The sequence below is a fragment of the Salmo trutta genome, chromosome 3 (assembly GCF_901001165.1).
Source record: "Salmo trutta chromosome 3, fSalTru1.1, whole genome shotgun sequence".
NCBI lineage: Eukaryota > Metazoa > Chordata > Actinopteri > Salmoniformes > Salmonidae > Salmo > Salmo trutta.
In genome coordinates, this window is record NC_042959.1 from 48707789 (window position 1) to 48727920 (window position 20132).

The 20132-nt window shown below is 43.3% G+C and overlaps 2 protein-coding genes across 2 annotated transcripts in view; both read right to left on the minus strand.

The window, feature by feature from the left end:
- LOC115176896 (mitogen-activated protein kinase kinase kinase 5) overlaps positions 1–3519 on the minus strand; it is a 35147-nt gene extending 31628 nt beyond the window's left edge. Inside the window, exons 1-4 of the mRNA XM_029737262.1 lie at positions 3044–3519; positions 2717–2856; positions 1810–1997; positions 1335–1503 (exon numbers count right to left, since the gene is read on the minus strand). Coding sequence (XP_029593122.1) covers positions 1335–1503; positions 1810–1997; positions 2717–2856; positions 3044–3374 — 828 coding nt within the window. The 5' untranslated portion in view covers positions 3375–3519. The remainder of the gene's footprint in view (positions 1–1334; positions 1504–1809; positions 1998–2716; positions 2857–3043) is intronic.
- Positions 3520–9493: 5974 nt separating this feature from the next.
- LOC115176905 (smad nuclear-interacting protein 1-like) lies at positions 9494–20035 on the minus strand. The gene is made up of 4 exons (XM_029737291.1): positions 19718–20035; positions 12033–12156; positions 11245–11861; positions 9494–10775 (listed from the first exon to the last, which is right to left on the minus strand). Exons 1-4 carry the CDS (start codon positions 19882–19884, stop codon positions 10496–10498), a joined length of 1188 nt encoding a protein of 395 aa, XP_029593151.1. The 5' UTR covers positions 19885–20035; the 3' UTR covers positions 9494–10495.
- Between the last annotated feature and the right edge of the window lie 97 nt (positions 20036–20132).

A 20132-nucleotide genomic window follows, 5' to 3' on the forward strand; every position in this document is an offset into this window, starting at 1 on the left:
CTAAGCATTGCTTAACTGTAAGGTTTGTTCAAACTACTCATTCTATTTTTCTATCTTGCTATTGTTTGTTCTACCTCTCATTATTACATTAGGCCTATCATGTTAAGTTATTCAAAAACAACTTGAAACTGTCTGAGAACTCTGTTAAATAAATGTATTGTTTGATCAGGAAGTAGTACAGCGGGAGGAGGCGGGAGAAAGCCAGCATGCATAAAAACGGATGTCATATTCATATCAAATGGAGAGAAAATACAAAATTGAGAAAGAAAAAAGATATGTTTCTGACAGGACATTTTGCGCTGCTTTGGTGAAAATCTCAGCTTTGTCTACATTGTTCTTTTGCATTCTATAAATTGTTTATAAAATATTTATTGAAATAGGTTATGCAGGCTATAGCAAAGAGATAGGCCACTTGGCATGGCCCTGCTGTGGGTTGCCCGGGCAGCTCTTTACTGCGTGGTGCCAATCAAGTTGAAATAGGCTATACATTGTCTGTCACGTCACGATGTCATCACCATCAACGATGGCTGTCAATCAGCTTCGATATCCAATACTATCATAATATCAGCCAACCCCTGCTAGACAGTGTTCTTGCCTACAACTGAGACACCCGATAAGATGAGTTTATTTTTACTTAGAATGACCATGGAGGTTTGCCATCCAATCATTGTTAGCATTCAATCCCCTTTCTATTGGTCTTTGTGTTCGCAGACAAAGAGCATTAATGTTTCAATGAAGGCAACCGTCATGCAAAAACAGGCAACCATCATGCAAAAACAGGCAACCGTCATGCAGACTGTAGATCCGCCACACCAACGCACAGGTTTTAAAGGTAGATTCAGCGATGCATGTAGTAAACTGCAGAGTTGGGCCAATTTCCACAACAACTAAAAGTATGAGCACGAGGCTAAACGTCTCAGCTATTGTGGTCCTGCAGCTATCACATTGCAGCAGTTACTCTGTGTGAGTGAACTGTCTTGCATCACGCTTATCTTCAACATGTGTGGTTCATTCCTCTGCTCGTGGTAACGTCACATCGCCGATTCTCTGTTTAAAACACCACAAAAGCATTCCACAGCCATAAATGTGAGCCCATGCCCAAAACTCTACTGCCCAAACACAACAGCCAGCATAACATAAATAAGGGCAGTCTTGACACTGGCAAACACAGTACCACTGAGCCCTCGGTCATGTTCATTAGGCACCAAATAGTAGGAACTACCTGGACTTGTTCAATAAGAAGCGCTCATTTTCATTTTCCATTACACAAAGCTTTGCTACAGTGTAACCTAATAAACATGATCCAGGTCCCCCGCTCCCATAGCTAAGCCCACCTGGACATCCCGGTACGACAGCAGTAGGTTCATGATGATGTCTGGGCTGAGCAGCTCCACCGTGTCAAGGCGCTTCTGGATGCGGCCCAGCTCCTGACTCAAATCCTGGCCACTGAAGCGCTCCCGGGCTGTGCGGATCTCATGCCGGATGGACTCCCGGAAGTACTCACTAATAAGAGAGACAGTTGTACCCTTAAGCAAGGCACTTAGCCCCTGAAACTGCTCTTGATCCAGAGGCATATATTGTATATAGCACGAATGACTGATAATGGCTCATGTCTAACTGAAAGACATTTGCAGTTGGGCAGTCTAGACATTTCCAAGCTTAACCTTGTACTTTATTTGCTGCTATTCTCCCACCCAACCAAGCTATCAAACCAAGCAGCTTGGTTGAGCAAAACTAAGTGAAAAAACACAACGAGGGAGTCATAAGGGAATAATTAGACATGCAGTGTGGGTAGCATGACATGCTGACCTGGCATGAACGTGCACATTATCCAGCAGTTGGATGAGCCTCTCTACCAGTGGTGTGAGGAGGGGTTCCAGTTGGAAGCTTGGCTGCATCAGTTCTTTGATGCCGTTTAAGAGGGTCGCGTCGCAGGCAAACACCTTGCCCTGTGGCAACACTACATACGGGATGAACGTGTAGCTCCCACACTGCTCCTGAGGGAAGACACACATACGGGCATTAACATACAAGCTCTCACACACAAGCGTTATCTATATGCAGCATACATAAACATATTATGACCAAACCCCAGCACACTATTAGCAAACAGAAACATATACAATTTTCACTTTGGTACCACTGTATTAACATGTGTTCAAATATTAGGAAACGTTTTTGCTTAATCACATCTCTGCAAAAGCTTAATAAACATAAATGAGGTTATGAACACTGTTCCACTGTCATATGCCTGCTTGAGGATTTATGATAATGGAGAATTCACCTTGGTACCTTTTCCATACCAGAGTGGTATCATGCTCTAATAGCGGTGCTGCTTTAAACACACATATCTACTAAACACACACATCCACTTGATAGGCTTAAGGAAATCCATTGACCTATAAACCCATAAAAGACTGCAATTCAACCTTTGTTCAACAATCCAGAGAAAACAACCCTAGGATCAACTTATATCAGAGAAATCAGGGCAAAAAATATGTCACAAATGTTTTTTGGTTTTTTTAAAGTTACGCAACTGGTGGTGGGATTGTTGTGGCAATGGAGGGGAGATCTTTATGGCACTGTAGCCTACTTCTTCCAAAATGTCACACCCTAAAAATCTGTTTACAACCCAACTATCCCCCAAAGTGAGCTGGCAAAAGGCAAACTTGGTCCCTTCGTCAATCATTTAATAATTGTAAACTCTCACGTGTACCTTGAGTGCTTGAAGGTCACTGTCCTGCTTGTAACAATACAGGATGACGTTATTGGTCATGCTGAAGCTCTCTCTTACGCCCAGGTGATAGAAGAGGGACTGCTGGCAGTAAGTATCACTCATTTCCACCACTGCCACATCTGTCAAAAGAGAAGGGTCAAATTGGGTGTCGAAATTCGAAAACACTCGTGCAGCGCAGGTACGCACATAAAATACCTGTGTGTGTGCAGAACACACACACTAACTTTTTGGCCAACAACACTTCAGAAGAATGAAGTAGTGTGCTTTGGCCAATGCCTTAATGACAGTCGGCATGACTATACTTGCCTGCATTGTAGAAGATATCAAGAATGTCAGTCGTCCCAAGCGATATCCTCTCGAAAGGAATGGTTTTGAACACCGCGTGCGTTTCCGCGCAGGCTTCTTTCACAGACTTCAGTGACAAGTTCTCTTCTGTCTGTGGTAGGGATGCATCCTCAGTGACAATGTATGCAACAGCAACAGCCCTAGTCCGGCTCCGGGGGGAAATAATGTGTTTATTCGAGGTGCTGAGTTCAATAGCCAAAGGGTCCTGCCATAAACTTCCAGCTGATACCCAAACAGGATCCTTTCTCTTAACCTCGTGCAGGCTCATACGCCTGCGTTCGGTGGTATACATTTCCCCAAATATTCAAGAACGCATATTCCAGTGTTGAATACCTTTCTTAGACAGTGCAGCTCTGTTCCTGCAAATTCCCCAGGTGCGTCTCGAATCGCCCCCGTTTCCAGTGACATTCCGCGAACTATTCCATAATCTCTACACGCCTTCAACCCCTCCCATATCCCTGGTTGCAATGCGCGATTTCGTTTTGCGTGGCCCGGTGCACCCGGTCGGCGTAGTCTTTACATTTTAGACCATTCCATTGGTCCTTAAATGACATCTCTACTCACCAGGGGCACCGGGCCATGCGAAACGAACTCGCCCAATGTCTAGCCCAGATTAACAGTTGGATTTAGAGAGGCTCTTTTACGACCTCTGCTGACTACGTAGTGGCGAAGCCAGAAATTCGTTGGTGGGTGAGCCTGCACAAATGTTGCTATGTGGTAGAGATACATTTGTCGTTTTATAGCTAATCTTATGCTATTCTACACATTTTGCTATGAGACTGATAGAAAATGTTGCTGTTTTAAAGCTAATTTCCTGTAATTCCACACATTTTCCCATGAGGCAGAGGAAAATGTGCAGTTTTATAGCTCATCTCATGCTATTCTACACATTTTGCAATGAGGCTGAGAGAACATAATTCAGTTTATGTTACAAAAAAACCATAAAATCTTACTAACGAAGGGCAATGCTTGCTATGAATTCTACCTCATGGTGTTTGCATGTTTAGGTAAAAAGACAAATAATGTCCTGTTTGGAACACTGACAAGTAAAGAGCGTAAGAATATGTGTGGGTGATTGGATGGGTCTGGCTCCCCAGTGGGTGGGGTATGCTGATGATTCAACCATATACGCATCAGCAACCATAGCTAACGAAGTCACTGAAACCCTTAACAAAGAGTTGCAGTCTGTTTTGGAATGGGTGGCCAGTAATAAACTGGTCCTGAACATCTCTAAAACTAAGAGCATTGTATTCGGTACAAAGCATTCCCTTAGTTCTAGACCTCAGCTGAATCTGGTAATGAATGGTGTGGCTGTTAAACAAGTTGAGGAGACTTAGATTGTGAACTGTCATGGTAAAAACATATAGATTCAATGGTTGAAGGACGGGGAGAGGTCTGGCCGTAATAAAGAGATGCTCTGCTTTTTTGACACCACACTCCAAAAAGCAAGATCTGCAGCCTCTAGTTTTGTCTGATCTTGATTATTGTCTAGTCGTGTGGTCCTCTAATGCAAGGAAAGACCTAGTTAAGGTGCAGCTGGCCCAGAACTGAGCGGCACGTTTTGCTCTTAATTGTAATCAGAGGGCTGATATAAATACAATGCATGGCAGTCTCTCTTGGCTAAGAGTTGAGGAGAGACTGCATCATTTCTTCTTTTTATAAGAAACAATGTGTTGAAAATCCTAAATTGTTTGCATAGTCAACTTACACACAGCTTTGACACACACACTTATGCCATCAGGGGTCTTTTCAGTCTCCAAATCCAGAACGAATTCAATAAGGTGTACAGTATTATATAGAGCCCTTATTGCATGGAACTTCATTCCATCTCATATTGCCAAAATAAACAGCAAACCTGGTCTCAAAAAACAGATAAAACAACACCTTGTGGCACAACGCCTCTCCCCTATTTGACCTAGATAGTTTGTGTGTATGCATTGATATGTAGGCTACGTGTGCCTTTTAAAATGTTTTATGTAGTTCTGTCCTTGAGCTGTTCTTGTCTATTTATGTTCTGTATTATGTCATTCTGTATTATGTTTCATGTTTTGTGTGGACCCTAGGAAGAGTAGCTGCTGCTTTTGCAACAGCTAATGGGGATCCTAATAAAATACCAAATAAACTCAGCAAAAAAAGAAACGTCCTCATACTGTCAACTGTGTTTATTTTCAGCAAACTTAACATGTGTAAATATTTGTATGAACATAACAAGATTCAACAACTGAGACATAAACTGAACAAGTTCCACAGACATGTGACTAACAGAAATTGAATAATGTGTCCCTGAACACATGGACTGCACCAGATTTTTCAGTTCTTGCTGTGAGATGTTACCCCACTCTTCCACCAAGGCACCTGCAAGTTCCCAGACATTTCTGGGGGGAATGGCCCTAGCCCTCACCCTCCGATCCAACAGGTCCCAAACATGTTCAATGGGATTGAGATCTGTGCTCTTCGCTGGCCATGGCAGAACACTAACATTTCTGTCTTGCAGGAAATCACGCACAGAACGAGCAGTATGGCTGGTGGCATTGTCATGCTGGAGGGTCATGTCAGGATGAGCCTGCAGGAAGGGTATCACATGAGGGAGGAGGATGTCTTCCCTCTAACGCACAGTGTTGAGACTGCATGCAAAGACAACAAGCTCAGTCCGATGATGCTGTGACACACTGCCCCAGACCATGAAGGACCCTCCACCTCCAAATCGATCCCACTCCAGAGTACAGGCCTCGGTGTAACGCTAATTCCTTAGACGATAAACGCAAATCCAACCATCACCCCTGGTGAGACAAAACCGCGACTCGTCAGTGAAGAACACTTTTTGCCAATCCTGTCTGGTCCAGCGACAGTGGGTTTGTGCCCTTAGGCGACGTTGTTGCCGGTTATGTCTGGTGAAGACCTGCCTTACAACAGGCCTATAAGCCCTCAGTCCAGCCTCTCTCAGTCTATTGCTGACAGTCTGAGCACTGATGGAGGGATTGTGTGTTCCTGGTGTAACTTGGGCAGTTGTTGTTGCCATCCTGTACCTGTCCTGCAGGTGTGATGTTCGGATGTACCGATCCTTTGCAGGTGTTGTTACACGTGGTCTGCCACTGTGAGGACGATCAACTGTCCATCCTGTCTCTCTGTAGCGCTGTCTTAGGTGTCTCACAGTACGGACATTGCAATTTATTGCCCTGGCCACATCTGCAGTCCTCATGCCTCCTTGCAGCATGCCTAAGGCACATTCACGCAGATGAGCAGGGACCCTGGGCATCTTTCTTTTGGTGTTTTTCAGAGTCAGTAGAAAGGCCTCTTTAGTGTCCTATGTTTTCATAACTGTGACCATAATTGCCTACCGTCTGCAAGCTGTTAGTGTCTTAACGACCGTTCCACAGGTGCATGTTCATTAATTGTTTATGGTTCATTGAACAAGCATGGGAAACAGAGTTTAAACCCTTTACAATGAAGATCTGTTAAGTTATTTGAATTTCTAAGAATTATCTTTGAAAGACAGGGTCCTGAAAAAGGGACGTGTCTTTTTTTGCTGAGTTTAGGATACGATGTTCATGTGCACATGAACACTTGCTACACTAATGAGAAAGTTTATTTCCATTTTGTAATGTGTCCTGTGTTTGAAGTTTGCTGTCTCAGAGCACCATGTCTTATCTGTCATGCCCGTGCCTAATGGGAGCGCGTGCGACTGCGTACCTCCATAAGTAATACTTTTGCCACCTATTGGCCTGCAGAACTATTGTTATGAAACATGTATTCATTAAACTGTTACCGGGGAACATCAGATAAGTCTTGTGAGGCTTGTGTGCCTCTTGAGCAAAACAACCGACATGAACGTATTCATGAGAGACTCCGTGTGTAGCCCAATCTGTTCGGATGCTACAGACAGAGTCCCGTTAAGGGGGGATCATAAAGCAAAACGGAGAACACCATGTTTGTGAAAGTCTCATCTTTCCATAATAGTTTGTAGGCCAAACCATTCGGACGCTTTAGAAGTAGCGCTGCCACCTTCACCACAGATGCGGAAGGGTGATATCTGCGGAGCCGGTGGATTAAGACTCAGCCCATTCAAAAATATATATTTTTAAACATTAGGCTTTTGATGGGGATTTTTATATTATGTTAATTTGGGTTCCGCAGGGCCGTGGTAATTGTATAAGGGTTAATATGCCATATTTGGGCAAAGGACTCCATGTTTAATGGTATAGTCCACAGGGAGGGGCCATAGGTATAAAGGTATCTGTGAGCTGGAGTTATGTTCTGGCTCTGTTATGTGAGCTGTGTGGGAGGCTGTCTATAGCCTGGTATACCCCAACCTGCTATAGTTGGTTTAGTAGGGTAGGCCTGATTAAGGCTTAAGTTTTCGATTTAGATTTAAATCTGTATTTTGAGAGTCTGTTCATATTGTAAATATGTAAATAAGTACATTGTGTAAATACTCATTCATTGGATTTCGTCATTCACCGGGAACCACCTTTCACTGTTAATAAACTGGACACTCTTTTGCACCTGATCCTGCTGCCTCCTGCTACTTACAGCATAAAAGGCTGCTTCAACATCCAGTCTCTATAATAGCATCAGAGAGAAAATGTGTCATTTTTCAAGCTAATATCCAGCAATTCTACACATTTTGCCACGAGGCAGATAACAAAATTCAGTTTATGTTCCAAAAACATTTTAAAGGGAATACAAGAAGTACTGAGCACTATGGAGCCTCCAATACCCATGTTGCCCAGGGTTAAGATCATACATTGTAGAATAAAGGCGCTAGGCTATATGTTATATTTTTAATTGTTATTTCTAAAAATGTTCTTAATATCGACAGTAATAGTGAAATGAGTGTTTCACAATATTCTTTTCCAAAAAAATGTATTAGGTCCACACAAAATAGCATTTAATGGTAGAGCATTGTTATTGGTCAACAAAAGACGACTCTCGTGGTCAAATTGACTGAGTTTCCTTTAGCTTCAATAGACAGGTTAGCTGACGTCGCAAAAACGATGTGCACGCTTACAAGGGGCAGAAGGCCGTGTGTTATGGTTCTTGATGGCCAGATAGCTTGCAACAATGACAATAAACTGCCATTTGGTGAATCTTTAGTGGCTCGTTTCAGCTCATTTGATCTCGTTCTTAATACCATGTCTTATTTGTAGGTGTTTTGACTGTCACATCTATGCTAATATGGCAAAAACATTGCTAGCTATCTAATGTAAACCTAACGATTTATTTGAGAAACAAGTGCTCATTGTTCAACTTTGTGTTTTCAATAAACATTGGAGATGGAATATGTTAACAAATGTCAAAAATCTACGCCAACCCCGTGTTTTGTCCCATAGTTGCGCACTTTACGGTATTTTTGCTAAACAATCAACCCCTACTATATCCCCAAAGTAAGATTCCACAGCCACAAAGTCGAAATTGGCTACAAAAAAAATAGGTTAGGGTTTAATTAAAGGTTAGGCATAAGGCTAGCATTGCGGTTGTTAGGGTTAGGTTTATATTCAAATGTTAGAGAAATTGTAGAAATAGGCGGGGTTTATGACTTTGTAGTTATAGAAACGAGTGAAGACCAATTGACTGGGGCCAGCAAATCTCGTCAAATTGACTGGGGCTGAGCGATTTCTACATGTTTAACATTTGCTGACCACAGTCAACTTGACAAGAGATTTGCTGGCCCCAGTCAAATTTGACAAGATACGTTCGCCTTTTGTTGACCAATGAGGCTGCACCATTAGAATGCAATTGTGTCCGCCCCCAATAACAGTTTGGGGGAAAAAATACTATCACTGTATATATTAAGGACATTTAAGGACTTCTATGAAATTACAATAAAAATATTACATCTAGCTCCTTTAATATTATTACATTGTATTGCATTACACCCTCTAAACTTATTCGACAGATACCAGTCTTTGGCCAAAATGCGTTTTGTAATATTAATGCGATTTTTATCTTGCAGTACCTCTGTGGCCCACACTGAGAACCACCAGGGGTACTCAACTCTTAACCTACGAGTTCCAGAGCCTGCTGGTTTTCTGTTCTACCTGATAATTAATTGCACACACCTGGTGTCCCAGGTCTAAATCAGTACCTGAAAAAATGCAGTGTGGTCCAGAGTTAAGTTTGAGGGGTCTACGCGATACTATTACTAATGATATGACAGAAATGTATGAGAAAATGTTACAATGCAGGCGAGGCTAATAAAACTGAAATAACCGTGGTTATCAGAATTTTGGGTACATTAGAGTTTGTAGAAGTTGCAACATTTACCTCTGGTTTATCACTTGATGTATGTGGCTTACTGTAAGGTTACAGTGGTTTACTGTAAGGTTACAATGATTTACTTGACCATACAGTAAACCATCAAAGGAATGGCAGATGTAAACCTGAACTACGAACAAACATCAACAAAACGAATAGTCTTTCACAACCTTTATGTACAATACAAAACATCTAAAATGGAACTACAATGTAGATGGTGTCTGAAAAAGTAAAAAACAAAATTGTCTTTGTAGTAGGAATAGTCATGCTTAACAGTGTGGTATGATCTTTCTCCAGAAACCTCCATAGGCTAGTCAATTTGGTGGTAAAGACCGGACAAACGAGAATACACTGCGATACACACGTTTTTCCTACATCACAAGAAACACACATTTAAAGCAGATACATATATGCCTATGCTTTCTTTACTCCTTGTTGCAACGCTCAAACCCAAATACAGTACACCATACGATGAATCCAGCGTTCACATTCAATACATCCAGTGTATTTACAGTTAAGGTCCGGACATAATCTATTGCTGAAGGCTAGCCTTACTTTGTATTCAATGTTGTATTCCAAAAATATAATAACAAAATATTTATTTTGTCAAGGAACTTCTTTCTGGCATTGAGCACTTGTGTTGAACGTATGCAGTCAGATATGGGGGGGGGGGGGGGGAAAATCAACCACACTACTGATCTTATACTAATGTCCTGAGAATAGGGAGTACTGAGACTGGTTACTGCAGGTTAAAGCAGGTTTATATGACCGCCAAATAGAGACCACACAGACTTCTCCTACCACTTTTTTATTTTATTTGTTCCGTTAACCCTGAAAGATGCTTAACCCAACACGCCATCATGTCAGGTCATTGTTCCATTTGTGTTTTTAAGGAGATGGCCAACAGGTGGTAGGCATCGGTGAGAACATTATTTTCCCACAATACACTTGATGGGATAATTCGTGGCCCTGTCAGAATACTTGAAAGAATGCGCATTTCCTTCCTTGTTTCCCCTGAGGTAAGCACATATTTATAAGTGACTGAATAGGTTTAACTAAGCAAAATCCTATTACTTTCAACAATCCAACCAATTAAGATCTGTGATTACTTCAAAGGAAAGTAGGATGGAAGGACGCAAGTCAACTATTCGAAAAGGCTCAGAGGTCTTGCATTCCCTCGTCCAGGCCCTCGTCCAGGCCCTCGTCATCTTCCTCCGCCCTGGCGTCCACCTCAGCCGTGTCGGAGAACTCATGCAGCAGGACGTACTCGCGGCTACTGAAGCCAAACTTGAGCACGTCCTTCTCCTTGAGCTCGTAGTAGCGCTGCGCCTCGATGCGCTGGTTGTTCAGGTAGGTGCCATTGCCCGAACCTAAGTCAATGATGTAGGGCTTCACCCGCCGCCCGCCAGTTCCATCCGAACGCGTGAACTCCACCAGCCTGGAAATCAGCAGACACAGAACTACATTACCCAGAGGTTGAAAGTGTCCCAACTCAGAACTACATAGCCTAGAGCAGGCCTGTCCAGGCCTATCCAACACTGTTAGTGGAGAGCTACCGTCATGGAGGCTTTTGCTCCAACCCTAATCATCTGATTCTAGTTATTAGCTGGTTGATAAGCTGAATCAGGCTAGTTACAACTGGGGTTGAAACAAAAACCTACTGGTGGGCAGCTCACCAGGAACAGGGTTGGAGAGCCCTGACCTAGAGATTGAAATCACATAAACCCAACAGAACTACATTAACCAGATGTTAAGTGTCGGACTTCAACAAAATGTTGGGAAATTATGTAAGACGGGAAAATGGCATAATTTCAAAACATAGAGAGATGATTTGCGAAGGATTAGCAGCTAAAATAATGTAATCCCGAGGGCCTGATTTGAGCAACCAAGTGATTGTCAGATCTCACCTGTACTGGAACACTGCGTGCTGTTTGGAGCAGGAGGGGTGGTCGATGGGGATATCAGCAATCTTCCTCTGCCGCCCCATCAGGTAGGCACTCTGCCTGTGGACGTACATGACCGGGAGCTGCTCATCGTTCTTGAAGGGGTAGAGTCGCCACCTGCGCTTAGGGATGCGAGCCTCGGGGGGCTCGTTGTACTTGATCACTTCCCCCCTGAACGTGTTGGTATCTTCCGTGAGTGCGCCAGACAGTTCAAAGTTGGGCTTCTCTTTATCGACTGGGTGGCTGTCTTTGCCCTCCCCCCCCTCTTGGGTACCTTGTCCGAAAGCTTGTCCCTCACCGTTGTTCTCCTCAAACCGGTGCCGGTTGTCCCGTCGTTGATTGTCATGCTGCTGTCTCTCAGCCTGCTGCTCCTGGAGGGAGCAGGATTCGCGCTCTCTGGGCCTGTCCCCACCTCCACCCCGCTCTCTCTCACCTCGTTTTCTCTCCCTGGGTCTGTCAGACTCTCTGGGTCCGTCAGCCTGCTCCCACCTACTTCGCCGCACTGGTGGCTCCGAGGGCTCTGGCTTGTCGTTGCGGTCACGCCTTCTACGGTCATCGGCACCGCGGTGGTCATCCTGCTCCTGTAGGGGAGACAGTGGGACAGGAGAATTAGCCTGATTCCAGAGTCAAGCATAGGGCCAAAATTAGTTGGTAAAGTGTTACTATATAAAGAAGATATTTGCTGAATTAAAATTTTACATGAATGCATTTCCCCATTTGTTACATTTACTCATAAGTAGTGGCAGAATCACCCGCTTTATTTTGACATCGGCACTGCGGGGAGGGCTTCGGCTCCTGCCGGTGTTTTTGGGCGATCTGTCTCGTCTTCCCAACGCCCTTCTACCTGGCGAATGACCTTTTGTCCTGGGTGGCGATCTAGTCAATCAAATCAACAGGGAAAGGCTTTAAATCCAATAGTTGAGTAATTTAACACCAAGGATAGCTAGCTACAACGGACAGCTCCTACTGGATTCTTCTCTGAGCGACATCTGACAAATAATTCGTAATACAGGGTTTGACATACAGGATGATCGCTGGCCTAGGGAGTCAATCATCCCTGTCAATGGCCTGCTTGGGCCAGTGAAAAAAAAATATTGTAATAATGCTATTTTCAATCTGGGCTATATAATTGATGAAAAACTGAAATTCCCAAAGCTGTTACTTCTTTATGTACATTATTTATTACACGCACCGCACACATAGCCTTTGAGAGGAATATAATCTGTCGGGCAGCAAGAGGATGCAGCTCTCAACTCGTTGTCACGTAGAGCAGCTCACAGAAGAACGACAGCAGTAGGGAAGATGTTTCAATTTATGACAACTACCAGTAAAAGCTAAGGCAACAAACGGGTATGCAAATAAGGTATTTAAAAAGTTTGGTCCGAAGTCATGGTTAAATCCCTGCGATGCGCAATTCAGTCATGATGATTTGTTTGAATTAACATTTCTGAATGCTTTCCTAAAAAAAACTCCAATTACAATTAGGACTGCTATGTAGATCTACCTGGCAGAATGATATAAATTCTGATTTTAATCAATTGGGCCAGCATTTGTTTTGCAAACTCTGGCATCAAATTTAGGCTACACTGTACAGTACAGAAACACCACTAGCCAAACAACTGTCTCTTGGCTAGGTGCGCAATTGAATTGAAAGGCAACTACACCCCTCCCCCAACATCACTTATGAGGTCTGGAAAAAATGTAGTCCCCTGATGTGGTTTATGCGTTGTTCCGGACGTAGAACGTCACATTTTTATGCTTTTCTATAAAAATTTGAAAATGTGTGATTTTGAGAGTGAAACCCTGACAAAAATAGTAAACTCAGAAACCGGGAATAACAAAACTGGGAAAATGGAATTTAGCAAAAGATAAAACTGATTTTATAGGGTCCTATAGTAGCCTGCTGAATGTTCAAAATCGCTAACAATAACAACCTTTTTGAGATTACGGTAAGATTCTTTCCCTCTAAACAATCAATGTAAACATTAAATTGTCAAGTTAAAATGCAATTATTAGTGTATGGAGGGTAGGTTATTATTGGCTACTTGCTCAGCCCGCAAAATATGTATACAATTACCTGATATTGAAATTATGCGCACATTATACTTTTCACGTGAGATCTTGGCCCGGGACAGTATATCATTTTTCCCATTTGTGCCAGCTTTCAGCTGGCACTGGGCCGGTGTGCCACTGGCAAATGTACCATTTATAGCTAGTCTGATTAATCAGGCTGTAATACAGAATTAATTGGTATATACAGCCTGAAACTAATGACTGCAAAATCATGTAAAGGTTCCTTAAAACTAACTTTACCTCGTTCCGAACCATATACCTACCGGCTCTCTAAAAAGTTGGGTAAACAATACCTTCCTGTGGATATTTTCTCAAATTTGGAGAAAATGAAGAACAAACCACTCAGACAACCAGTAATGTTTAAATGTAATTTTATGAAACATTCTGGGAGACATTAGTTTCGGGCTGTGTACCAATTAACTGTATTACTGCCTGATTAATCAGACTAAACACATACAAGGCCCTCCCTCGTCCTCCGTTGGGCAAATCCGACCATGACTCCATTCTCCTGCTTCCTGTTAACAAACCAAAGCTCAAAAAGGAAGCACTAGTGATGTGCTCAATACAGAAGTGGTGGGAGCTGGCGCAAGGCTAAAAGACTGTTTTGCTAGTACAGACGCTCGTGATGTGGCAGGGCTTGCAGACGATAAGGGATTACAAAGGGAAACCCAGAGTAGCCCAGCGATGCAGAACTCCCAAACAAGCTAAATACCTTTCATGCTCGCTTCAAAGAATAGAGCACTGTGCCTTGCTTGAAAATCCATTTTTACAGATGACTGTGATACAGCTTTCTGTGGCCGATGTGAGCAGAATGTTTAAAACAGGTTAACAATCACAAGGCCAGAATACCAGGGCACGTTCTCAAAGCATGCGTAGACTACCTGGCAGTGTCTTCACAGACATTTTCAATATCTCCTTGTCCCAGTCTGTAACCCCAACATGTTTCAAGCGGAATACCATTGCCCCTGTTCCCAAGAGATTCAAGGTATCCTGCCTAAATGACTGTAGCAATCACATCTGTAATTATGAAGTGCTTTGAAATGCTGGTCATGACACACATCAACCCCATCATTCCACACACCCTAGACCCACTCCAATTCGCATACAGCCCCAACAGATCCACAGACCGCGTAATCTCAATTGCATTTCACAATGCCCTCTCCCACCTGGACAAGAGCGGAAATAATTATGCGAGAATGCTTTTCATAGACTACAGCTCAGTGTTCAACACCATAGTCCCCTCCTTGCTCATAACCAAGCTAGGGGACCCAGTGACTGAACCCCTCCCTCTGAAACTGGATCCTGGGTAGGCAACAACAACTCTGCCTCAACACGGGGGCCCCTCAGGGGTGTTTGCTTAGTCCTCTCCTGTACTCCCTGTTCACCCACACAGCTGCATGACCGTGCACGACTGCAACACCATTATCAAGTTTACTGACAACAACGCTGGTAGGCCTGATCACCGACGAGTCTGCCTACAGGGAGGTCGGAGTCTTAGCAGAGTGTGGTGCCAGGAAAACAACCTCAACATCAGTAAGATCAATGAGCTGATTGTGGACTATAGGAGAAAGAGGGGAGAGCATGCGTAGTTCCTTGGTGTCCACATCACTAAGGACTTAACACGGTCCACACTAGAGGTCAACCGATTAAATGGAATGGTTGATTAATTAGGGCCGATTTCACGTTTTCATAACAATCGGAAATCGTTATTTTTGGACGCCGATTTAAATTATTATTTTTTTGCCTTTTATTTAACTTGGCAAGTCAGTTAAGAACATTCTTATTTTCAATGACGGCCTAGGAACGGTGGGTCAACTGCCTTGTTCAGGGGCAGAATGACAGATTTTTACCTTGTCAGCTCAGGGATTCAATCTTGCAACTGTGGAAGGACCACCAGAGGGCAGGCTGGGCTCACGGATAGTAGCCCAACAAGGCATGTGAGACAAGGTAACCAGAGGCAATTAAGCACAGCTGACGGTACTAATGAGATATTCTCTTTCCCCTACAAGAGAGAGGATGGAACCAGCAACAAGGGAGGAAGATAAACTATCTCTGGAGAATGGCTACGGTGAGAGGTGCTATCCAAGAAGATCCATTAAGACGGTGACGAATATGTGATTGTTGTTATAGTTTGAAGATAATCGTAATGTGATCCTGTGTCATCTAAAGAAGAAGATGTATGTTGTTCCTTTGGAGATTCTCATTGACTGTGTTGGAGTGTTTGTATTGTTAGAAATCCCTCAATAGAGAACTGTGTTGAATCAAGAAAACCTACTCTTGACTCGTTTATTCCACCTTTCCGCTTTAGAGTGACACCAAATGACTTGGTCTGCTCACACAACCTTACGTTAACTAGTCCAACGCTCTAACCACCTGCTTTACATTGCACTCCACGAGGAACCTGCCTGTTACGCGAATGCAGTAAGAAGCCAAGGTAAGTTGCTAGCTAGCATTAAACTTATCTTATGAAAAACAATCAATCATAATCACTAGTTAACCACACATGGTTGATGATATTACTAGTTTATCTAGCCTGTCCTGCGTTGCATATAATCGCTTAGGTACACAGTGCTCCAACCATAAACATCAATGCCTTTCTTAAAATCAATACACAAGTATATATTTTTAAACCTGCATATTTAGTTAATATTGCCTGCTAACATGAATTTCTTTTAACTAGGGAAAATGTGTCACTTCTCTTGCAAACAGAGTCAGGGTATATGCAGCAGTTTGGGGCGCCTGGCTCGTTGCGAACTGTGAAGACTATTTCTTCCTAACAAAGACAGCCGACTTGGCCAAGCGGGGGATGATTTAACAAAAGCGCATTTGCGAAACAAGCACAATCGTTGCACGACTGTACCTAACCATAAACATCAATGCCTTAAAATCAATACACAGAAGTATATATTTTTAAACCTGCATATTTAGCTAAAAGAAATCCAGGTTAGCAGGCAATATTAACCAGGTGAAATTGTGTCATTTTGCGTTCATTGCACGCAGTCAGGGTATATGCAACAGTTTGGGCCGCCTGGCTCGTTGCGAACTAATTTGCCAGAATTTTACGTAATTATGACATAACATTGAAGGTTGTGCAATGTAAAAGGAATAACGTTTTGTTTTCGATGATAGTTTCCGGATTCGATCATATTAATGACCTAAGGCTCGTATTTCTGTGTGTTATAATTAAGTCTATGATTTGATAGAGCAGTCTGAGCGATGGTAGGCAGCAGCAGGCTCGTAAGCATTCATTCAAACAGCCCTTCGCAATGCATTGCGCTGTTTATGACTTCAAGCCTGTCAACTCCCAAGATGAGGCTGTATAACCGATGTGAAATGGCTAGCTAGTTAGCCGGGTGCGCGCTAATAGTGTTTCAAACGTCACTCGCTCTGAGACTTGGAGTAGTTTTCCCCCTTGCTCTACATGGGTAACGCTGCTTCGAGGGTGGCTGTCGATGTGTTCCTGGTTCGAGCCCAGGTAGGAGCGAGGAGAGGGACGGAAGTTACTGTTACACTGGCAATACTAAAGTGCCTATAAGAACATCCAATAGTCAAAGGTATATGAAATACAAATCGTATAGGGAGAAAGTCCTATAATAACTACAACCTAAAACATCTTACCTGGGAATATTGAAGACTCATGTTAAAAGGAACCACCAGCTTTCATATGTTCTGAGCAAGGAGCTTAAACGTTAGCTTTCTTACATGGCACATATTGCACTTTTACTTTCTTCTCCAACACTGTTTTTGCATTATTTAAACCAAAACCAAATTGAACATGTTTCATTATTTATTTGAGGCTAAATTGATTTATGTATTATATTAAGTTACAATAAGTGTTCATTCAGTATTGTTGCAATTGTCATTATTCCAAATATATTTTTTTTTTAATTATTATTATTAAATCTGCCGATTAAATCGGTATCTGCTTTTTTTGGGGTCCTCCAATAATCGGTATTGGCGTTAAAATCATAATCGGTCGACCTCTAGTCCACACACACACCCACAGTCGTGAAGAGGGCACGGCAGCATCTCTTCCCCTCAGGAGGCTGAAGAGATTTGGCATGGGCCCTCTGATCCTCAAAAAGTTATACAGCTGCACCATCGAGAGCATCTTGACAGGCTGCAGCACCTCTTGGTATGGCAAATGCACCGACCCGTGAGCGCAAAGCACTTCAGAGGGTGGTGCGGACAGCCCAGTACATCACAGTCAGAGGAAGGCCTGAAAAATTGCCAAAGACTCCAGCCACCCAAGCCAAAGACTATTCACTCTGCTGCCGGACGATCGGCTCTCAGACGGCTCTGAGACAGCTTCTACCCCCAAGCCATAAGACTGCTCAATAGCCAGTTAATGGTACCAGAACTATCTTGCACTGACCCTATGCACACTCACTAGACTACATACACTGACACTCCCACAGACATTCACACAGACAATACAAACACACACACTTTTACACTAATTTGCTGCTGCTGCTCTGTTCTTTATTTTACTCTTATCAATCTTGATGCCTAGTGACTTTACCGTCTTCATGTGCATATTTACCTCAAATAGCTCGCACCTATGCACAATGACCTGGTACTCGCTGTACATACTGTGAAATAAAATAAAATGTTATTCCTCACATGCGCCGAATACAACAGGTGTAGACCTTACCATGAAATGCTTACTTACAAGCCCTTAACCAACAATGCAGTTAAGAAAATATTTCCTAAATAAACTAAAGTATATATTAACAATATCAGATAACAAAAATGAGACTTTATACAGGGGGTACAGGTACCGTGTCAATGTGCAGCAGGGGTACAGGTTGGTCAATGTGCAGCTGGGGCACAGGTTGGTCAATGTGCAGCTGGGGCACAGGTTGGTCAATGTGCAGCTGGGGCACAGGTTGGTCAATGTGCAGCTGGGGCACAGGTTGGTCAATGTGCAGCTGGGGCACAGGTTGGTCAATGTGCAGCTGGGGCACAGGTTGGTCAATGTGCAGCTGGGGCACAGGTTGGTCAATGTGCAGCTGGGGCACAGGTTGGTCAATGTGCAGCTGGGGCACAGGTTGGTCAATGTGCAGCTGGGGCACAGGTTGGTCAATGTGCAGCAGGGGCACAGGTTGGTCAATGTGCAGCAGGGGCACAGGTTGGTCAATGTGCAGCAGGGGCACAGGTTGGTCAATGTGCAGCAGGGGCACAGGTTAGTCAATGTGCAGCAGGGGCACAGGTTAGTCAATGTGCAGCAGGGGTACAGGTTAGTCAATGTGCAGCAGGGGTACAGGTTAGTCAATGTTCAGCAGGGGTACAGGTTAGTCAATGTGCAGCAGGGGCACAGGTTAGTCAATGTGCAGCAGGGGCACAGGTTAGTCAATGTGCAGCAGGGGCACAGGTTAGTCAATGTGCAGCAGGGGCACAGGTTAGTCAATGTGCAGCAGGGGTACAGGTTAGTCAATGGTAGCGCTATTCTATTTAATTCCTCCTTACCATTTAATTTTTAAACCCTGCATCAATGGAAAGGGCTCGTAAGCAAGCATTTCACGGTAAAGTCTCCAGTGCTTGTGACAATTTTACTTGAATTCTAGCTAGCTCTCATGGTTTCCAGTCAACTAACATTAAATGAGACTTAGCTAGCTAATTGAGGGGAAACTAGGCAGCATTCTGCTTTGACCCCACAGTTCAGTCATTTACTTTGCCCACTACCACCTCATGTGAACTAGGTACAATCCTGACACCGTTTTAACGTTTAGAAACGTCAATAATCATCACTTCCCATACGTCTTTCAAAACATATGGCATTTATCCATCATCAGCGAGAGAGAAAAAGCACTTAATCTAACAGTTTTGCAGATCCATTCGGCTATGGTAGCCTCCACCAGATGAAACTACACTTCAGTTGCACTTCCCGAGTTATGCTTACACACAGGTGTTGGGATGGAGCATGCTAGCTAGATAGCACAGGTGGTCGGTCGCCTCGTCTTCCGTAAACAAGCACTTTAACATGGAGATATTTCAGTGTGGGAACACTAACCTTAACCCTATCAAGGCGTGTTTCAATTTAACATTGTGTTTTTTGAAATTATATAAATGATACTAAAAATAAGGTCTTTGTACTTCCAAAGCCGTACCGCCAGCGACGCGTTCCAAAAGACGCCTTTGTCCAATGACTTGTGTAATGTAACGGAGTCAAGATCAAGGGCTAATTGAGAACTGACGTTAACGTTCCAAGACTAACGCATAACAATAACGCCTACTAGTTAGCTAAATGGTTTTAACTAGTTGCTATTATTGATATTGTGTAAAATCATGGACTTGCAACCCCACTGTGTTATTTGTGCTCGCTAACTACAATACCATACACCCATGAAATCAGGCTAGCTACCTGCTCGTTCGTCTCCTCTGCGGCGGTGGGCTTGGACTGCCGTTGGACCCCGAACTCGAGCGGCGTGATCTCTGGGGCCTAGCAGGGCTCAGTTTCTCTTGTTTGATTTTCGGTTTTGAGTCCCGCACAGGGGATTCCACTCTTTTGTGCCGTCTCTCTTTATTCATTATGAAACTCAACCAATCGTTGTTAATCGACTAAATAAAGTTCACAGCGAATACATATGTATAAAACGTGAACAACAAACTCAACTGCAAACGCTGAGAAAGTTTCCTATTGTGCGCAAGGAAACGCGTTTCCGCCTCCGGCAGAACGCTATATATATTTTTCACCGTGGCTATGGACTACTTCACTTTAGTTCCGTTGTAATATTGCAGACCTATTCTACCATATTTTCAATGAGGTCATGCACCTA

Coding starts and splice junctions, on each gene's coding strand:
- LOC115176905 (XM_029737291.1), bottom strand. CDS start 19,884: ATGAATAAAGAGAGACGGCACAAAAGAGTGGAATCCCCTGTGCGGGAC. Junction 11,862..12,032: donor CCGATGTCAAAATAAAGCGG/GTGATTCTGCCA, acceptor TCTCCCCTACAG/GAGCAGGATGACCACCGCGG. Junction 10,776..11,244: donor CACGCAGTGTTCCAGTACAG/GTGAGATCTGAC, acceptor GCTGATTTCCAG/GCTGGTGGAGTTCACGCGTT.